The sequence below is a fragment of the Salmo trutta genome, chromosome 23, assembly GCF_901001165.1.
Source record: "Salmo trutta chromosome 23, fSalTru1.1, whole genome shotgun sequence".
Lineage (NCBI taxonomy): Eukaryota > Metazoa > Chordata > Actinopteri > Salmoniformes > Salmonidae > Salmo > Salmo trutta.
The window spans coordinates 17,145,335-17,164,985 of NC_042979.1; the positions used below are offsets into that span (position 1 = coordinate 17,145,335).

Here is a 19,651-nt window from a genome sequence, read left to right on the forward strand (position 1 = left end):
AAAAAGAGAACTGAAGAGAGAGGAGGGACGTTAAAGCTGAGAGAGAGAGAGAGAGAGAGAGAGAGAGAGAGAGAGAGATTGTAGGATGGAAATGTGGATGTGAATGGACAAAGACAAAGAAACCTCAAGTGTCAGAAGCCATCAAACTGAAGGCCTCACTTAACCTGGGAGGAAACCACGGGCAGTGAAGAGGACAAGAACTTCTAATGTATACATAGCAGTGACGTGCAGTCAGGGTAGGTATGGTACGCAGTGCTTACCCTGTGATAATCTAATTTTAAAAAGCTGTTATGAAAAGCCACAATTAAAATACAAATGATTCTGTTGATTTTTATGCTCAAAATCTCAAGATTTGCCAAAACTGCATCAAAACCTCATGAAAGGTACCAGGGTATTCCTGCCTTCCTTTCCATCCATTCACAGCCATTCCTGACTCCAGTCACTGTTAATGGACAGGGTCAGCATAGGCCTCGCTGCTTTGCCTAGCTTGAAGTAGCTTCATTTGTTGCATTGAGACGATTTCATATTTCGCGCTTGCGTATTGCCTAAACATGTTGTGTGGGTATTAATTAACCTGGGATGAGCTCTGCACATTTGGGTCTACAGAATTTTGCGCTTGCATCCCTTGATCTGAAGGAAGCTACCTAGCTAGCAAAAACAACCTGACAAATATACACTATACTACACCTCAAACATTTTCATACTGGTCCCCAGTGGGAATCAAACACACAACCCTGATGTTGCAAGCAACATGCTCTACCAACTGAGCCACATGAGATAGTTGATATGGACATTTTGTTAAAACCTTATTTAATTCTATAAGTGTGTGTATGTGTGTGTCTGTGTGTGTGTTTGCACGCACCACGTACAGTGCATTGATAGAATTGTCATTTGGTACATTGGTATTTACATTTGGTGAAACTTTTTGTCAATTTTGTTTAATGACTTACAGTGCCTTCAGAAAGTATTCACACCCCTTGACACTCCAAACTGAGCTCAGGTACATACCATTTCTTTTGATCATCCTTCACATGTCACTACAAATTGATTGGAGTCCACCTGTAGCCAATTAAATTGGACATGAAACACACATGTCTATAAAGGTTCGACAGTTAACAGTGCATGTCAGAGCAGAAACTACACCATGAAGTCCAAGGAACTGTCCGTAGGTCTCCGAGAGAGAATTGTGATGAGGCATATATCTGGGGATGGGTATAAAACCATTTATAGAGCGTTGAAAGTTTCGAAGAGCAAAGTGGTCTCCATCATTGGGAAATTAAATATATTGAACTGGCCAGACTCTGCCTAGAGCTGGCCGTCCGACCAACCTTGATCAGGGAGGTGACCAGGGACCCAAATGACCACTCTGCCAGAACTACAGAGTTCCTTGGCTGAGATGGGAGAACCTGCCAGAAGAACAACAGTCTCTACAGCACTTCACCATTTTGGGCTTTATGGGAGAGTGGCCGGACGGAAGCCACTCCCCGAGAAAAAGGCACATGACAGCACGCCTGGAGTTTGCAAAAAGGCACAGGAAAGACTCTGAGCAAAAGGCAAAATATTATGTGGACTGATGAAACAAAAATGTTTCTCTTTGGCCTGAATGCAAAGCGCTATGTCTGGAGAAAACCAGGCACAGTTCATCACCCGTCTAGCAACATCCCTACCGTGAAGCTTGTTGGTGGCAGCATCATGCTATGGGGATGCTTTTCAGCGGCAGGGACTGGGAGACTGGTAAGGATAGAGGAAACAATGAATGGAGCCAAATACAGGCAAATCCGTAATGAGAACCTGCTTCAGAGTACAAACGACCTTAGACTGGGGCGAAGATTTCCGTTCCAACAGTACAATGACCCCAAGTATACAGACAAAGCAACGCTGGAATGGCTTCAGAACAACAATGTTAGTTTAAGCTAGAGATATCTGTTTTTGCACTGGATGCTTCTCAATCCACCGCATTTGCCAATGTAACATTTACGCATATGCAGTGAAAAGTGACAGAGCTAGAGCGGTGTTTGTCAGACCATGAGACATACCAAAAAAACGGTCTTCTCACAAAATTGTCTGTAGCGTCCAAACGGTTTTTGCTCTACAACCCACAAGTGTATCGGAACTCGTCTGAAGTCAGTACAGCCGATCTGCCAACTTTTGTTTGTAGCATCCGAACAGTTTACACACTAATATGACACCCCCGTGTAAAGGTGAGACTCTCACGAATACATACATATCAGTTGTTTTGCTCTAGGACGCTCACAGGCCTTACAAGACTCGTCTGAATATCCCCCGGTACCAGTCGAAAACATTAATGAAAGTATGTTGTGTATGGAGACTGTTTAGTGACAAAAATAAGGGGTTAAATACATGTTCTTTGGTATGACCTGCTGAAAACAATTCCATATAGCTTAGTAGAACTCCTATCGGATCTTGTAGTCATAGCAGATAATATTCAAATTTTTGGTGACTTTAACATTCACATGGAAAAGTCCACAGACCCACTCCAAAAGGCTTTCGGAGCCATCATCGACTCAGTGGGTTTTGTCCAACATGTCTCTGGACCTACTCACTGCCACAGTCATACTCTGGACCTAGTTTTATCCCATGGAATAAATGTTGTGGATCTTAATGTTTTTCCTCATAATCCTGGATTATCGGACCACCATTTTATTGCGTTTACAATTGCAACAAATAATCTGCTCAGACCCCAACCAAGGAGCATTAAAAGTCGTGCTATAAATTCTCAGACAACCCAAAGATTCCTTGATGCCCTTCCAGACTCCCTCTGCCTACCCAAGGACGTCAGAGGACAAAAATCAGTTAACCACCTAACCGAGGAAACCAATTTAACCAATACCCTAGATGCAGTTGCACCCCTAAAAATTCAAAACATCTGTCATAAGAAACTAGCTCCCTGGTATACAGAAAATACACGAGCTCTGAAGCAAGCTTCCAGAAAATTGGAACGGAAATGGCGCCACACCAAACTGGAAGTCTTCCGACTAGCTTGGAAAGACAGTACCGTGCAGTATCGAAGAGCCCTCACTGCTGCTCGATCATCCTATTTTTCCAACTTAATTGAGGAAAATAAGAACAATCCGAAATTTCTTTTTGATACTGTCGCAAAGCTAACTAAAAAGCAGCATTCGCAAATGGAGGATGGCTTTCACTTCAGCAGTAATAAATTTATGAACTTCTTTGAGGAAAAGATCATGATCATTAGAAAGCAAATTACGGACTCCTCTTTAAATCTGGGTATTCCTCCATTGTCCATTGTCCTGAGTCTGTACAACACTGCCAGGACCTAGGATCAAGGGAGATACTAATGTGTTTTAGTACTATATCTCTTGACACAATGATGAAAATAATCATGGCCTCCAAACCCTCAAGCTGCATACTGGACCCTATTCCAACTAAACTACTGAAAGAGCTGCTTCCTGTGCTTGGCCCTCCTATGTTGAACATAATAAACGGCTCTCTATCCACCGGATGTGTACCAAGCTCACTAAAAGTGGCAGTAATAAAGCCTCTCTTGAAAAAGCCGAATCTTGACCCAGAAATTATAAAAAACTATCGAATCTTCCATTCCTCTCAAAAATTTTAGAAAGAGCTGTTGCACAGCAACTCACTGCCTTCCTGAAGACAAACAATGTATACGAAACGCTTCAGTCTGCTTTTAGACCCCATCATAGCACTGAGACTGCACTTGTGAAGGTGGTAAATGACCTTTTAATGACGTCAGACCGAGGCTCTGCATCTGTCCTTGTGCTCCTAGATCTTAGTGCCGCTTTTGATACCATCGATCACCACATTCTTTTGGAGAGATTGGAAACCCAAATTGGTCTACATGGACAAGTTCTGGCCTGGTTTAGATCTTATCTGTCGGAAAGATATCAGTTTGTCTCTGTGAATGGTTTGTCCTCTGACAAATCAATTGTAAATTTCGGTGTTCCTCAAGGTTCCGTTTTAGGACCACTATTGTTTTCACTATATATTTTACCTCTTGGGGATGTCATTCGAAAACATAATGTTAAATTTCACTGCTATGCAGACGACACACAGCTGTACATTTCAATGAAACATGGTGAAGCCCCAAAATGGCCCTCGCTAGAAGCCTGTGATTCAGACATAAGGAAGTGGATGGCTGCAAACTTTCTACTTTTAAACTCGGACAAAACAGGGATGCTTGTTCTAGGTCCCAAGAAACAAAGAGATCTTCTGTTGAATCTGACAATTAATCTGGATGGTTGTACAGTCGTCTCAAATAAAACTGTGAAGGACCTCGGCGTTACTCTGGACCCTGATCTCTCTTTTGAAGAACATATCAAGACTGTTTCAAGGACAGCTTTTTTCCATCTACGTAACATTGCAAAAATCTGAAACTTTCTGTCCAAAAATGATGCAGAAAAATTAATCCATGCTTTTGTTACTTCTAGGCTGGACTACTGCAATGCTCTACTTTCCGGCTACCCGGATAAAGCACTAAACAAACTTCAGTTAGTGCTAAATACGGCTGCTAGAATCCTGACTAGAACCAAAAAATTTGATCATATTACTCCAGTGCTAGCCTCCCTACACTGGCTTCCTGTTAAGGCAAGGGCTGATTTCAAGGTTTTACTGCTAAACTACAAAGCATTACATGGGCTTGCTCCTACCTATCTTTCCGATTTGGTCCTGCCGTACATACCTACACGTACGCTACGGTCACAAGACGCAGGCCTCCTAATTGTCCCTAGAATTTCTAAGCAAACGGCTGGAGGTAGGGCTTTCTCCTATAGAGCTCCATTTTTATGGAATGGTCTGCCTACCCATTTGAGAGACGCAGACTCAGTCTCAACCTTTAAGTCTTTACTGAAGACTTATCTCTTCAGTAGGTCCTATGATTAAGTATAGTCTGGCCCAGGAGTGTGAAGGTGAACGGAAAGGCTGGAGCAACGAACTGCCCTTGCTGTCTCTGCCTTGCCGGTTCCCCTCTTTCCACTGGGATTCTCTGCCTCTAACCCTATTACAGGGGCTGAGTCACTGACTTACTGGTGTTCTTCCATGCCGTCCATGGGAGGGGTGCGTCACTTGAGTGGGTTGAGTCACTGACGTGGTCTTCCTGTCTGGGTTGGCGCCCCCCCCCCCCCCTTGGTTTGTGCCATGGCGGAGATCTTTGTGGGCTATACTCGGCCTTGTCTTCGGACGGTAAGTTGGTGGTTGTAGACATCCCTCTAGTGGTGTGGGGGCTGTGCTTTGGCAAAGTGGGTGGGGTTATATCCTGCCTGTTTGGCCCTGTCCGGGGGTATCATCGGATGGGGCCACAGTGTCTTCTGATCCCTCCTGTCTCAGCCTCTAGTATTTATGCTGCAGTGGTTTATGTGTCGGGGGGCTAGGGTCAGTCTGTTACATCTGGAGTATTTTCTTGTCTTATCCGGTGTCCTGTGTGAATTTAAATATGCTCTCTCTAATTCTCTCTTTCTTTCTTTCTCTCGGAGAACCTGAGCCCTAGGACCATGCCTCAGGACTACCTGGCATGATGACTCCTTGCTGTCCCCAGTCCACCTGGCCATGCTGCTGCTCCAGTTTCAACTGTTCTGCCTGCGGCTACGGAACCCTAACCTGTTCACTGGACGTGCTTGTTGCACCCTCGACAACTACTAAGATTATTATTATTTGACCATGCTGGTCATTTATGAACATTTTAACATCTTGACCATGTTCTGTTATAATATCCACCCGGCACAGCCAGAAGAGGACTGGCCACCCCTCATAGCCTGGTTCCTCTCTAGTTTCTTCCTAGGTTTTTGGCCTTTCTAGGGAGATTTTCCTAGCCACCGTGCTTCTTTCACATGCATTGCTTGCTGTTTGGGGTTTTAGGCTGGGTTTCTGTACAGCACTTTGAGATTTCAGCTGATGTACGAAGGGCTATATAAATAAATTTGATTTGATTTGATTTAGAACTGATTCAGACATACACATGACAACTCAAAGCTGTAATCGCTGCCAAAGGTGCTTCTACAAAGTATTGACTCAAGGGTGTGAATACTTATGCAAATTAGATATTTCTGTCTTTAATTTTCAATACATTTGCAAACATTTCTAAAAGCATGTTTTCTCTTTTTCCTTATGGAGAATAGTATGTAGATGGGTGAGAATTTGTTTTATTTAATCCATTATGAATTCAGGCTGTAACACATGTTGGAATAAGTCAAATGTGGAAAAGTCAAGGGGTATGAATACTGTATGTTACTTTTGTATGATGAACTTGGGCTCCATCAAGGTTTATTTGTGAGTAAATTTGGCTTTGATAATAGCCAGTGCCTACCCAGCCACGACCTCACCGCACGTCACTGGTATACTGTATACAATATATACAGATGAAAGAACAAATTGGCATCAATAACCACGTTTCCATCCACAGTTTTTACGCGAGTAAAGCCATACAAAAATGTTTTCGATCATGACAGCTGTGACGGAAACAGGAAGTTTCGGTACAATTTTATAAATGCCTACAGATAATTTGTTCGTTCGACATGGTGGGATCTTTTTGTGTCGCTAAAAATAATTATGCGAGAAATGGCGGTGGAAATATCATATCAAAGTCATCTTGGAATCACGCGATGATGTGGTGCGTGGTCCTCCCACTACGACTCGGGTAACCATGCAGTTTGTTAGGCTAAGATGAAATAACTTATGATGAACTTCACAGGGTGGTGAAATTGCACAGTGATCTTGATGCTCCTTTCCACCTAATATTGAGGGTCTGATTCTGGTGACATGTTGATCGATGCTTGACTACCATTTGACAAATACAAATATTATCCATAATAATCTCATTATGTAGACTAGTACCTACCTGCACAGCCTTCCCACACTATCTGCAAGCTGTTGCTTAGAGCGCACGGCCAAGACCAGAGTACATGTAGGCACATTTGCTATTTGTGACAAAACTATTGGTAGAGTTAAAAATGCAATGGAAACCCATTTTATCGGTACATGAAAACTTGAGCGAAAAAGTACATTTTGTGTGCACTACATCACGCACTGATTTTTATCTGCATCAAGTCAGTTTGGTGGAAACACACCACTGGTGGGAAAATGTGCACATTTTCTTTATGCGGATTTTTGAATATTAGCACGAAACTCTGTCCCAAAGTGGATGGAAACCTAGCTAGTATTATCAATCACAAAAACATAATGTTAACTGGGGATGGATTAAATGTATATTATGATGCTCCGATTCTCAGTATGTCTGAGACAAATCTACAACAACAAAAGCCTTGTAAACTTTTCCCCAACTTCTCACTCTCCCCAAATCCCACAGATCGATGCTGAAAGCTTGGAGGATCCCAACATGAAATACAGCTCTCTGGAGAAGATTAGTGTTAGATGAGGAAAACTCATTCCACCTCTCCTTCTTTCCAGTCGTCCTCTACTTCTAATGCTTAGACCGAAGACTACCCACACTTACATGAAACAGTATGAAACAGTTAACCAGACACAAAGCCGGCACTGTTTTGAAAACTGAAAGTAGATTTTCTTTGGGCAGAGAACAAAAGCATCTTATAAATATTTCACCATCTGATCTCCGTGGGAGACATTGTGGACGATGCTGCTCAGCGCGACAGTTTTTTGCCTGTATTTCTCCTCCAAACCCATAAACAAATCCGCTAATTCATTCCAAAAGGCAGCCGCAGCCCAAACAAACCAAAACAAAAGGGGCTGTATGCTGTGTCTCTGTCGAGGCCCCTCATAAGAATACAACTCCCAGAGTTCTCGTGAAACACGGTAAAGGCTCATGAATGTTGCATGGCTCTCTTAGCCGTGTTTACACTGACCTTGTTTCTCACTGTATACACCATGAAGATGACAGGAAGGAACAGAGACCACACTCCTGCCATGATCACACATTAACTCACTGTCCTTACTGTAAGGTGACAGCTGTCAGGGGATGTTATGGGGAGTCACAGCGGAAGAGATCACAATGCCTTCTGAGGTCTGGGACAATGAGAATGACATGAACCTAGGAGTTCACTATTCTGTGCATGTGTGGAAAAAGCCGTGTCTGTGAGAGAAACTATTTTACATTTCTTCTCTGTGAACATCCTTCACTCTGGAGGATAGGGGGCCAGCTGATCGCTTTCTGAAAACGTGTCGAGCAGGGGGAGGAGAGAGGGAGAGGCGAAACCCTCCCCTGAGGGAGAGATGTAGAGAGAGAGTGAGAGCGTTTGGGCTTATGAGAGCCGCTTTGAGGACACCTCTTAATGCCTGCCACAAACAAGAGTGTATTTTTTTCCCAGACTGAATTAAAGGCTTTGGTTTGCATTATTCACAGTGGATAGCCTCTCCTCTCACAGAAATGCCTGGCTTGCATACTGTCCTATGAATTTTTTATAACTCGTGGAGACGAGAGACTGGCTTTTAAATGTCTCATATTCTGCTTAAACTACAGTTGCGTGACAACAAAGAGAAATGTGGTAGTCAATAGATGATTAGTCCATAATCCAAATTCCCAACTAAATTATGTAAAGTCTTCATAATTGGCTCTTGGAGTTGTAGAAGAGTATATTGAGACATCAACCAAGTACCCTCTAAATAACGTTAGCACGCCTATGTGTTTGTCTCTCTCTCTCTCCTGTGTCTGTCCAAAGAGAGAGACAAAGAATTATACAAGTTGACAGATTGAAGCACCGCAAGGTTGGAAAACACACACAAGACAAAATGAGAGAAAGGGATAGAGAAGGAGAGAGGGATATATAGAGAGAGAGACAGACTCCACAGCATGGCAAAATGATAGCGTGTTACCCCCCTCCCTCCTTGAAGAGAAGGCCCTGGCTTGTCTGACTGGAGGCATGTTACTAACGCCTGTTTAACTCCTGTTCTAGGTCACCATGAGATAAACAGACTTTATTCAGCTTGGTCAAACCCCAGCCATTAGACAGTGGCGGTGCCCATTCATGGTGTGCACTCAGGGGCCCCGACCCTGGGACTCATTAACACACGGGGCAGTGCCTCCTAAAGGAGTGCCCGCTGGGGGGGGGCAGTCCCCGGACCAGAGGGGTTCCTAATCACCGAGACTGCCTGTCAAGGGGACACCGCACGTTCCAACACTGACTGTGCCGCTCTACCCTTGTTTAATCTACAGTACCAGTCAAAAGTTTGGACACACCTAATCATTCCAGGGTTTTTATTTATTTTACTATTTTCTACATTGTAGAGTAATAGTGTTGACATCAAAACTATGAAATAACACATATGGAATCATGTAGTAACCAAAAAATGTTAAACAAATCTAAAAATATTTTATATTTGAGATTCTTCAAAGTAGCCACCCTTTGCCTTGATGACAGCTTTGCACACTCTTGGCATTCTCTCAACTAGCTTCATGAGGTAGTCATCTGGAATGGATTTCAATTAACAGGTGTGCCTTCTTAAAAGTTAATTTGAGGAATTTCTTTCCTTCTTAATGCGTTTGAGCCAATCACTTGTGTTTAGACAAGGTAGGGGGTATACAGAAGATAATACTATTTGGTAAAAGACCAAGTCCATATTATGGCAAGAACAACTCAAATAACCAAAGAGAAACGATAGTCCATCATTACTTTAAGTCATGAAGGTCAATCTATCCGAAAAATTCAAGTGCAGTCGCAAAAACCACCAAGCGCTATGATGAAACTGGCTCACATGAGGACCGCCACAGGAATGGAAGACCCAGAGTTACCTCTGGTGCAGAGGATAAGTTCATTAGAGTTACCAGCCTCAGAAATTGCAGCCCAAATAAATGCTTCACAGAGTTCAAGTAACAGACACATCTCAACATCAACTGATTTTTGGTTCCAACCGCCGTGTCTTTATAAGACGCAGAGTAGGTGACCGGATGATCTCTGCATGTGTGGTTCCCACCATGAAGGTGTGATGGTGCGTTGCTGTTGACACTGTCTGTGATTTATTTAGAATTCAAGGCACACTTAACCAGCATGGCTCCCACAGCATTCTGCAGTGATACACCATCCCATCTAGTTTGCGCTTAGTGGGACTATCATTTTTCAACAGGACAATGACCCAACACATCTCCAGGCTGTGTAAAGGCTATTTGACCAAGAAGGAGAGCGATGGAGTTCTGCATAAGATGACCTGACCTCCACAATCACCCAACCTCAACTCAATTGAGATGGTTTGGGATGAGTCAAACCGCAGAGTGAAGGAAAAGCAGCCTACAAGTGCTCAGCATATGTGGGAACTCCTTCAAGACTGTTGGAAAAGCATTCCAAGTGAAGCTGGTTGAGAGAATGCCAAGAGTGTGCCATGCTGTCATCGAGGCAAAGGGTGGCTCTTTGAAGAATCTCAAATGTAAAATATATTTAGATTTGTTTAACAATTTTTTGGTTACTACATGATTCCATATGTGTTATTTCATAGTTTTGATGTCTTCACTATTATTCTACAATGTAGAAAATAGTACAATTAAAGAAAAACCCTTGAATGAGTAGGTGTGTCCAAACTCTTGACTGGTACTGTACTCCTAACTTTTCATATGATTTTGGTTATCATTTTCAGAGTCAACTGAAATATCAGTGGATTGGGAACTAAGTGGTATCTCAGCAGTTGTCTATAGCTATGGCAATTTAGATTAACTACAATGTCATATATTACCTAATCTACATGGCCTACTGAACAACAACTCCCCATTACAATCATTACCTTAAATCATAGCAAGAAGTAAAGGAAAATCTAAAAATATGGATCCACTAGAAATGACTAGAAAACTACCAAGACAACTGAAAACAATTCCTGCAAGATATTAATCTGCCTTTATCAAAGCTAGATTTCTAGAAAAGCTTGATTTCCTCCTCCTTCTCCTGCATGGCACCCCCTGTTGGCGTCAGAGCCCCAGCAGACGTACAGCCACCACGGCAAGGCACAGCCCAGATAGACACACACACACACACACACACACAGTACTTTAGTGTGTCAGAGCTCCCATCCCCTCTCCTCTCCCTCTCTCCTCCCTAATGTCAACTCTCATCACGTACATCTCCATCTTCCCAAAGATGGCTCTCATTTACTCACATAACAGCCTTCAGAGTTCTTACCTTCACTTCACAGGACATTGTCCCCCCACCCCTCCCAGAGCAGATGAGTCCCAGAAGAAGTACTCTCTCTCTCTCCCTCCTTTCCTCTCCTGCACAACTGCTCTCTGTCTATCGTTCCGGTAGGATTCCTGAGAAAACCAGAGCTTGGTGGGATGCTGTCAGGAACAGCCTGGCTGTTGTATTATTCATGGTTGAGCCAGAGAGAGTCTAGAGAATGAACAGAGAGAGCCTCACATAGCTTAGGTGGGTGGCTGGGAGACTGCAGATGTCAGGGTGCACAGGTGAACTAGTGGACTTGTGATGTAAGGTGCCATACAAGGAGAACATAGGATATGCATGTAGAATAGTCACAGCTACCTTGTTCATCTCAGTGATAGGCATCAGGTGGCAGAGCCCTGGATACCTCCCATCCTAAGAGAATGACAACCACAGCCTCTTCTCATCTTTCACCACAGAGATGTAACACGTAAAAACGGAAGAAAATCTAATAAAAATAACACCACCACGCTGGCTAATGGCTGCTCCCTGTTAATCAAGCAAGACCCTGGGGAGTCTAGGGGCATCCAGAGAGGATAATGGAGATTGTTAGATTGCAGCATAATTGAACTCTAATGGTGTGGCAAATTGTTGTGATAACACTGATTACATGTTATTAATGTCCATTACTGCAAAAACAGAATCAATGTGATTCACATTGAAGAAAAAAAAGAACATTTTTATTTATAAATAAATAATACAAATTCACATTTTCAATCAGTGCATTTATATTTTACAACAGGGCTATACATTTGGGTGAGTTTTTTTTATCACCTGAGTAGCCTCGTTTCACTGCCAAAAATCAAATTAAACCATCTAGTGTTCAGTGAAATAACACAATGTCAAATACAGGTAGCCTAGTCAAATAATTAACATCCAATCACATTAACCGTTACTCTCTTGTGGGAAACCTTCACTCTTGCGCAGACATTTAGAAACAAAACATGACAATTTGAAAAATAAGCCACAGGAGTTTTTGAAGCGAGAATAAAGACGACTTTCGAGTAGTAAGACGTATAAAAGCAACAGATACCATTAATAAGAAGGGGTTATAAGTGTCTTATGGGGTGAGCTATACAATTACTACTTCGCATACAAGCCAGTGAATTATATGCGTTACAGCTGGATGAGTCAACAGATGTGGTGGGCCTGGCACAGCTCCTGGTATATGTCTGTTACGTTTATGGGGGATCAATTAAGGAAGACAACCTCTTCTGCAAACCACTGGAAAACAGGACAACATGAGAGGATATTTTTTAAGTACTGGACAGCTTTGTGACATCAAATGGACTTTAGTGGTGAAGATGTGTTGGTATCTGTACTGATGGCACAAACGCCATGACAGGGAGACATAGTGGAGTGGTAACACGCGTGCAAGCAGTTGCTCCCGATGCCACTTGGGTACACTGCAGCATCCACCGAGAGGCTCTTGCTGCCAAGGGAATACCTGACAGCTTGAAAGACGTTTTGGACACCAGTGAAAATGGTTCACTTTGTTAAAGCAAGACCCCTGAACTCTCGTGTATTTTCTGCACTATGCAATGATATGGGCAGCGACCATGTAACACTTTTACAACATATAGAAGTGCACTGGTTATCAAGGGGCAAAGTATTGACATGTTTTTTTAATTGAGAGACGAGCTTAAACTTTTCTTTACTGACCATAATTATCACTTGTCTGACCGCTTGGATGATGATGAGTTTCTCACATGACTGGCCTATCTGGGTGATGTTTTTTCTCACCTGAATGATCTGAATCTAGGATTACAGGGACTCTCCTCAACTATATTCAATGTGCGGGACAAAATTGAGGGTATGATTAAGAAGTTGGAGCTCTTCTCTGTCTGCATTAACAAGGACAACACACAGGTCTTTCCATCATTGTATGATTTTTTGTGTTCAAATGAACTCAAGCTTACGGACAATGTCAAATGTGATGTAGCGAAGCACCTGAGTGAGCTGGGTGCTCAATTACGCAGGTACTTTCCCGAAACGGATAACACAAACAATTGGATTCGTTATCCCTTTCATGCCCTGCCTCCAGTCCACTTACCGATATCTGAACAAGAGAGCCTCATCGAAATTACAATAAGCGGTTCTGTGAAAATGTAATTTAATCAGAAGCCACTGCCAGATTTCTGGACAGGGCTGCGCTCAGAGTTTCTTGCATTGGCAAATCGTGCTGTTAAGACACTGATGCCCTTTGCAACTACGTACCTATGTGAGAGTGGATTCTCGGCCCTCACTAGCATGAAAACTAAATACCGGCACAGACAGTGTGTGGAAAATGACTTAAGACAGACACTATCCAATACAACCCAACATTGCAGAGATATGAGCATCAAGCACACCTTTCTCATTAACCTGTGGTTTTATATGTAAGATGGTTAAATAAAGAGCAAAATTATTGATTATTATTATTTGTGCCCTGGTCCTATAAGAGCTCTTTGTCACTTCCCACAAGCTTGTGACAAAAACTCACACTCATTCTTATGTTGAATAAATGTATCTTATAGTGTGTGTGTGGCAGGCTTTCAATGATGGCAAAAAAACAACATTTGAGAGTGCGCTGACCCTGGAGCTAGAGTGGGTACGCAGCTGGAGCTTGAATGTTTGAAGGGGTACGGGACTATAAAAAGTTTGGAAACCACTGATGTAGCCTATTTGAAATGATGAGCTCTTCATATGTTCACCTTTTCATCTTTATTAAATTACTTTTCATTAAAATCCTATGGTTTGGTTTCAATACTTCAAAACCAAATGCCAGGTCCAGGTAGTCACAAAAATAGATGGATGTTGGTTAAACTGTGATTTTAATGAGCGGCAGTTTTTCTCCCTGTGAGCTCGGAGCGGTTTATAGCGGAGCGGTTGGAAAGGATATGGAGCAGCGGTGCGCACCGTTGAGCGGGATTTCCGACCACTCAACTCCGCTCACATACTCTGGTGCGTGTGCATGTACACATGTGGATCAGTGTGTTGGTGTGTTTGTACATAAGTGAGTGTGTAAGCGGCTCCTGCTCTCCAGAGCCATACAGTACGGCGTAGTGACTCACCGAGTTGGATGGCATGCCCAGGTTGGTCTCGATGTAGGTCTCTGTCTTGGGTTCCACAGCGAGCTCTGCCTCCAGGACCTTCTCCACGGGCATGTCCTCGTTGACGCTGCTGGTGGACTCCACCTCGTTCTCACTGCGTTCTTTGGCCCTCTGGCGCTCCTCCTGGACGGCTGTGTGTAACAAAACTGGTTCCGGTCACTACTGCTGCTGCGGTGTTGTCTAGTGTGTGCGGTGTTTATGCGTGTATTGTGTGTGTGTGTACATATGTAAATAGAGAGTGTGTACAATTATTATAACATGCTCTGATGTAAAGACAGAGTTAAACAGTCCCCATAATTACAGGTGACATGAATAGAGACATGAAAGGAAACACAGTACTGTGTAAACACAACACACACAAATCACTCCATACAAGGACCCCCTCTTCAGCTGTCTGATATCAAAGAGCTGGGTCTATTCAGAGCATAACAAACAACAAGCGCCTTTCAAGGCCATCATATATTTAGACATTAATAATGTATGGGATGTCACTCCTCATTTAGGCCCTGCATGTTTACCCCAGACACTGTGACTGAATGGCTTTGAGAGACTGACTGGAGCACACACACATTAAATGGGGACTTTGTCCAATATAATGTGGTTTTCATTCTGTCCAGTAAATAACAGTCTCACTAAGTCTCTGGGTAAAGCAGGGCCTTGTTGGATCTGCTGTGTGATTGGCTTGGCAGGGAGACACAGGAAGTGATTTGTGTGCTGAGCAGACACAGAGGCTCACTGTGGCCGAGGCAGGCCAAACCGCACCTCCACCCTCAGAGGATTTGGGAGAGAGGTGTGTGTGTGTGTGTGTGTGTGTGTGTGTGTGTGTGTGTGTGCTCTGCACCGACTCTGGGTTCCCTTCTAGATTCCCCAATAAACAGAAACAGTCCCCCAGACACACACATCCCCACACCTACACACCTAGACACCTACACACCTAGACACACACATCCACACATCCACACACCTACACACCTACACACCTAGACACACACATCCACACATCCACACACCTAGACACCTACACACCTAGACACACACATCCACACATCCACACATCCACACACCTACACACCTACACACCTAGACACACACATCCACACACCTACACACCTACACACCTAGACACACACATCCACACATCCACACATCCACACACCTAGACACCTACACACCTAGACACACACATCCACACACCTACACACCTACACACCTAGACACACACATCCACACATCCACACACCTACACACCTACACACCTACACACCTAGACACACACATCCACACATCCACACACCTACACACCTAGACAAACAGACAGACACATCCCCACGTCTACACACCTAGACACCTAGGCACACACATCCACACACCTACACACCTAGACACACACATCCACACGTCTACACACCTAGACACACACATCCACACACCTACACACCTACACATCTACACACCTACACACACATCCACACACCTACACACCTAGACACACACATCCACACGTCAACACACCTAGACACACACATCCACACGTCTACACACCTAGACACACACATCCACACGTCTACACACCTAGACACACACATCCACACGTCTACACACCTAGACACACACATCCACACGTCTACACACCTAGACACCAATACACCTAGACACACACACCTACACACCTATACACCTAGACACACACATCCACACATCCACACACCTATACACCTAGACACACACACCTACACACCTATACACCTAGACACACACATCCACACATCCACACACCTACACACCTATACACCTAGACACACACATCTACATACCTATACACCTAGACACACACATCTACACACCGATACACCTAGACACACACATCTACACACCTATACACCTAGACACACACATCTACACACCTATACACCTAGACACACACACCTACACACCTATACACCTAGACACACACATCTACACACCTATACACCTAGACACACACATCTACACACCGATACACCTAGACACACACATCTACACACCGATACACCTAGACACACACATCTACACACCTATACCCCTAGACACACACATCTACACACCTATACACCTAGACACACACATCTACACACCTATACACCTAGACACACACATCTACACACCTATACACCTAGACACACACATCTACACACCTATACACCTAGACACACACACCTACACACCTATACACCTAGACACACACATCCACACATCTACACATCTACACACCTATACACCTAGACACACACATCCACACATCCACACACCTACACACCTATACACCTATACACCTAGACACACACATCCACACATCTACACATCTACACACCTAGACACACACATCCACACATCTACACATCTACACACCTATACACCTAGACACACACATCCACACATCTACACACCTAGACACACACATCCACACATCTACACACCTACACACCTAGACACACACATCCACACATCTACACACCTATACACCTAGACACACACATCCACACATCTACACACCTATACACCTATACACCTAGACACACACATCCACACATCTACACACCTACACACCTATACACCTAGACACACACATCCACACATCTACACACCTATACACCTATACACCTATACACCTAGACACACACATCCACACACCTACACACCTACACACCTAGACACACACATCCACACATCCACACACCTAGACACCTACACACCTAGACACACACATCCACACATCCACACACCTAGACACCTACACACCTAGACACACACATCCACACATCTACACACCTACACACCTAGACACACACATCCACACATCTACACACCTATACACCTAGACACACACATCCACACATCTACACACCTATACACCTAGACACACACATCCACACACCTACACACATATACACCTAGACACACACATCCACACGTCTATACACCTAGACACACACATCCACACATCTACACACCTAGACACCTAGACACACACATCCACACATCCACACACCTAGACACACACATCCACACATCTACACACCTAGACACACACATCCACACATCTACACACCTAGACACACACATCCACACATCTACACACCTAGACACACACATCCACACATCTACACACCTACACACACATCCACACATCTACACACCTAGACACACACATCCACACATCTACACACCTAGACACACACATCCACACATCTACACACCTAGACACACACATCCACACATCTACACACCTACACACACATACACACATCTACACACCTAGACACACACATCCACACATCCACACATCCACACATCCACACACCTAGACACACACATCCACACATCTACACACCTAGGCGCACATCTACACACATCTACACCCGTCTACACACCTAGACACACATCTACACACAGACCAAGACACTTCATATTCTCTTTTCTTCTTTTTCCTTCTGTTTCTATTCCAAATACTGAATCACAGGGGTGGGGGTTCTGGGAAGGAGAGAACGGGGAGACCGGGGAGAGGAGGAGGGGACGATGAGGGGGGGACGAGGGGCCCCATTTTAGAGGAACTGCTGTCTGGCAGTGGAAGTCAGCCCAAGGGTAGAATAGTTGTGCTGGAGTCAGAGAGAGGTGAGGAGGGCTGAAATCATGCTTTATTTCTCCCTTCCTCTGACTGGGAGAGCATCAATTCATTTAATCCAGTTTTTCTGTGGATTCGCTGAGCCTTCTGGACTACCGCTGCCTTGCTCTCCCCCTGCCTCAGGGTACAGGGGGGCTTAGGCAGCACAGTGAGGTGAAAGACAGTAAATGATCATATCCTTGAACAGAGGTTGAGCCCCATGATGATATAAATAAGAGTGAATAGAGGAGGGAGGGATAATGAGGGGGGAGGGGTGCATGTTGAGGTCAAGACAAATTGGCCCGGGAAAGAAAAGCTCTCAGAATGTACTTATCCTAGACTCTCTTGTTTACTCTTTTCCTCTGCTTTCGTTTTGTTCTGCGTCTGATGCTCATTGGTTATGGGTGGGGCTGAACAACTGAACACCGGGCTATAGGCTAATGATGTGTGATAGCTTTCTGTTCATGCTGGTCTAGGATCTGTTTTGTATTATTTTGGCCTGGTCCGGTGGTTCATGTTCAGAATAGGGAAAGCTGATCCTAGCATAACATAAAGTGATTTCTGATATGGAACTGGATTGTGTGCTTCCGATTATGTCCCTAAATACCTGGAATACCACATTGTGTCTCTAAAGCCAGAATATTTTGAGACTGGACTTGGGAGTTAAAATAGTATTGTAGATACATCACTGTAGATAGTGATGCCACTGCTCTGATGGAGAACTGTGCTAAGAGTACTAATATCCTCCTCTCTTATGAAGTACTAAAACTACCTCTTTTGAGGGCAACAGCTTGTGCTCTCTCTCTCTCTCTCTCTCTCTCTATCCCTCCACTCTCTCTTTCCTCTCTCTGTCTCATCTCTCTCTCCCTCCGCCCCCCCCCCCCGTTTCTTTTCCTACCCTCCCTTGTGGTAAATCATTGTTCTTCAAGGGGAATCTGAAATCATGAATAGGTCTGCCTGTGAATGCTAACAATCACTGAAACATTCTGAAGCTAAAGTCTTGTCAATGAACCAGCCCTGATCTGAATAATCAGTAATTAAGACGTCCATTAGCATCTCATCTCAATGCTGAGCGCCTCTGAGGAAGTCCTCTGCAACTAGTGCTCTTCATTCAGTAGTAATAAAGAGGAGGATGAGTGGAGCTCTCATTATCACACAAGTGATCTCAACACACTCCGAGATCTCTTCATGAGGAGCTAAACGATTAACTCTGACAAGACTGACACTGAGGGTTCTTGTGTGTGTGCATGTGTGTGTGTGTGTGAGAGAGAGAGAGATAGATAAAGATGGATAGAGAGAGAGATAAAGATGGATAGAGAGAGATATAACGATAGACAGAGAGAGAGAGATAGAGACATAAATATAGAGAGAGATAGAGACAAAGATAGATTGAGAGAGAGATAAAGATGGATAGAGAGAGACAGAGAGATAAAGATAGAGAGAGAGATAGAGATATAAAGATAGAGAGAGAGATAGAGATATAAAGATAGAGAGAGAGATAGAGACAAAGATAGATAGAGAGATAAAGATAGATAGAGAGATATAAAGATAGAGAGAGAGAGAGAGAGATAAGGAGACAGAGAGAGATAAAGATGGATAGAGAGAGACAAAGATAGATAGAGAGAGAGTGTAAATGGGCCTTTATCCTCAACGGCATGTGCTGTACCTTCTCTCTTCATTCCACAGGCCAGACACTTCTGGTAGCGACAGTACTGGCAGCGGTTGCGCTGGCGCTTGTCGATCAGACAGTCCTTGTTGTCTCGGCAAGTGTAGGTCAGGTCCTTCCGCACTGTCCTCTTGAAGAAGCCTTTACA

General features: G+C 43.9%; 1 protein-coding gene across 5 annotated transcripts in view; it reads right to left on the minus strand.

The window, feature by feature from the left end:
* LOC115159498 (retinoic acid receptor RXR-alpha-A) overlaps nucleotides 1-19,651 on the minus strand; it is a 181,869-nt gene that overhangs the window by 17,294 nt on the left and 144,924 nt on the right. For 3 of the 5 annotated variants that reach the window (XM_029709282.1, XM_029709281.1, XM_029709285.1), the window contains exons 5-6: nucleotides 19,504-19,651; nucleotides 14,159-14,343 (exon numbers count right to left, since the gene is read on the minus strand). The exon at nucleotides 19,504-19,651 is cut by the window's right edge and continues 32 nt beyond it. In XM_029709282.1, the coding sequence (XP_029565142.1) occupies nucleotides 14,159-14,343; nucleotides 19,504-19,651 (333 nt within the window). The remainder of the gene's footprint in view (nucleotides 1-14,158; nucleotides 14,344-19,503) is intronic. The other 2 variants (XM_029709284.1, XM_029709283.1) reach the window with 1 other exon arrangement.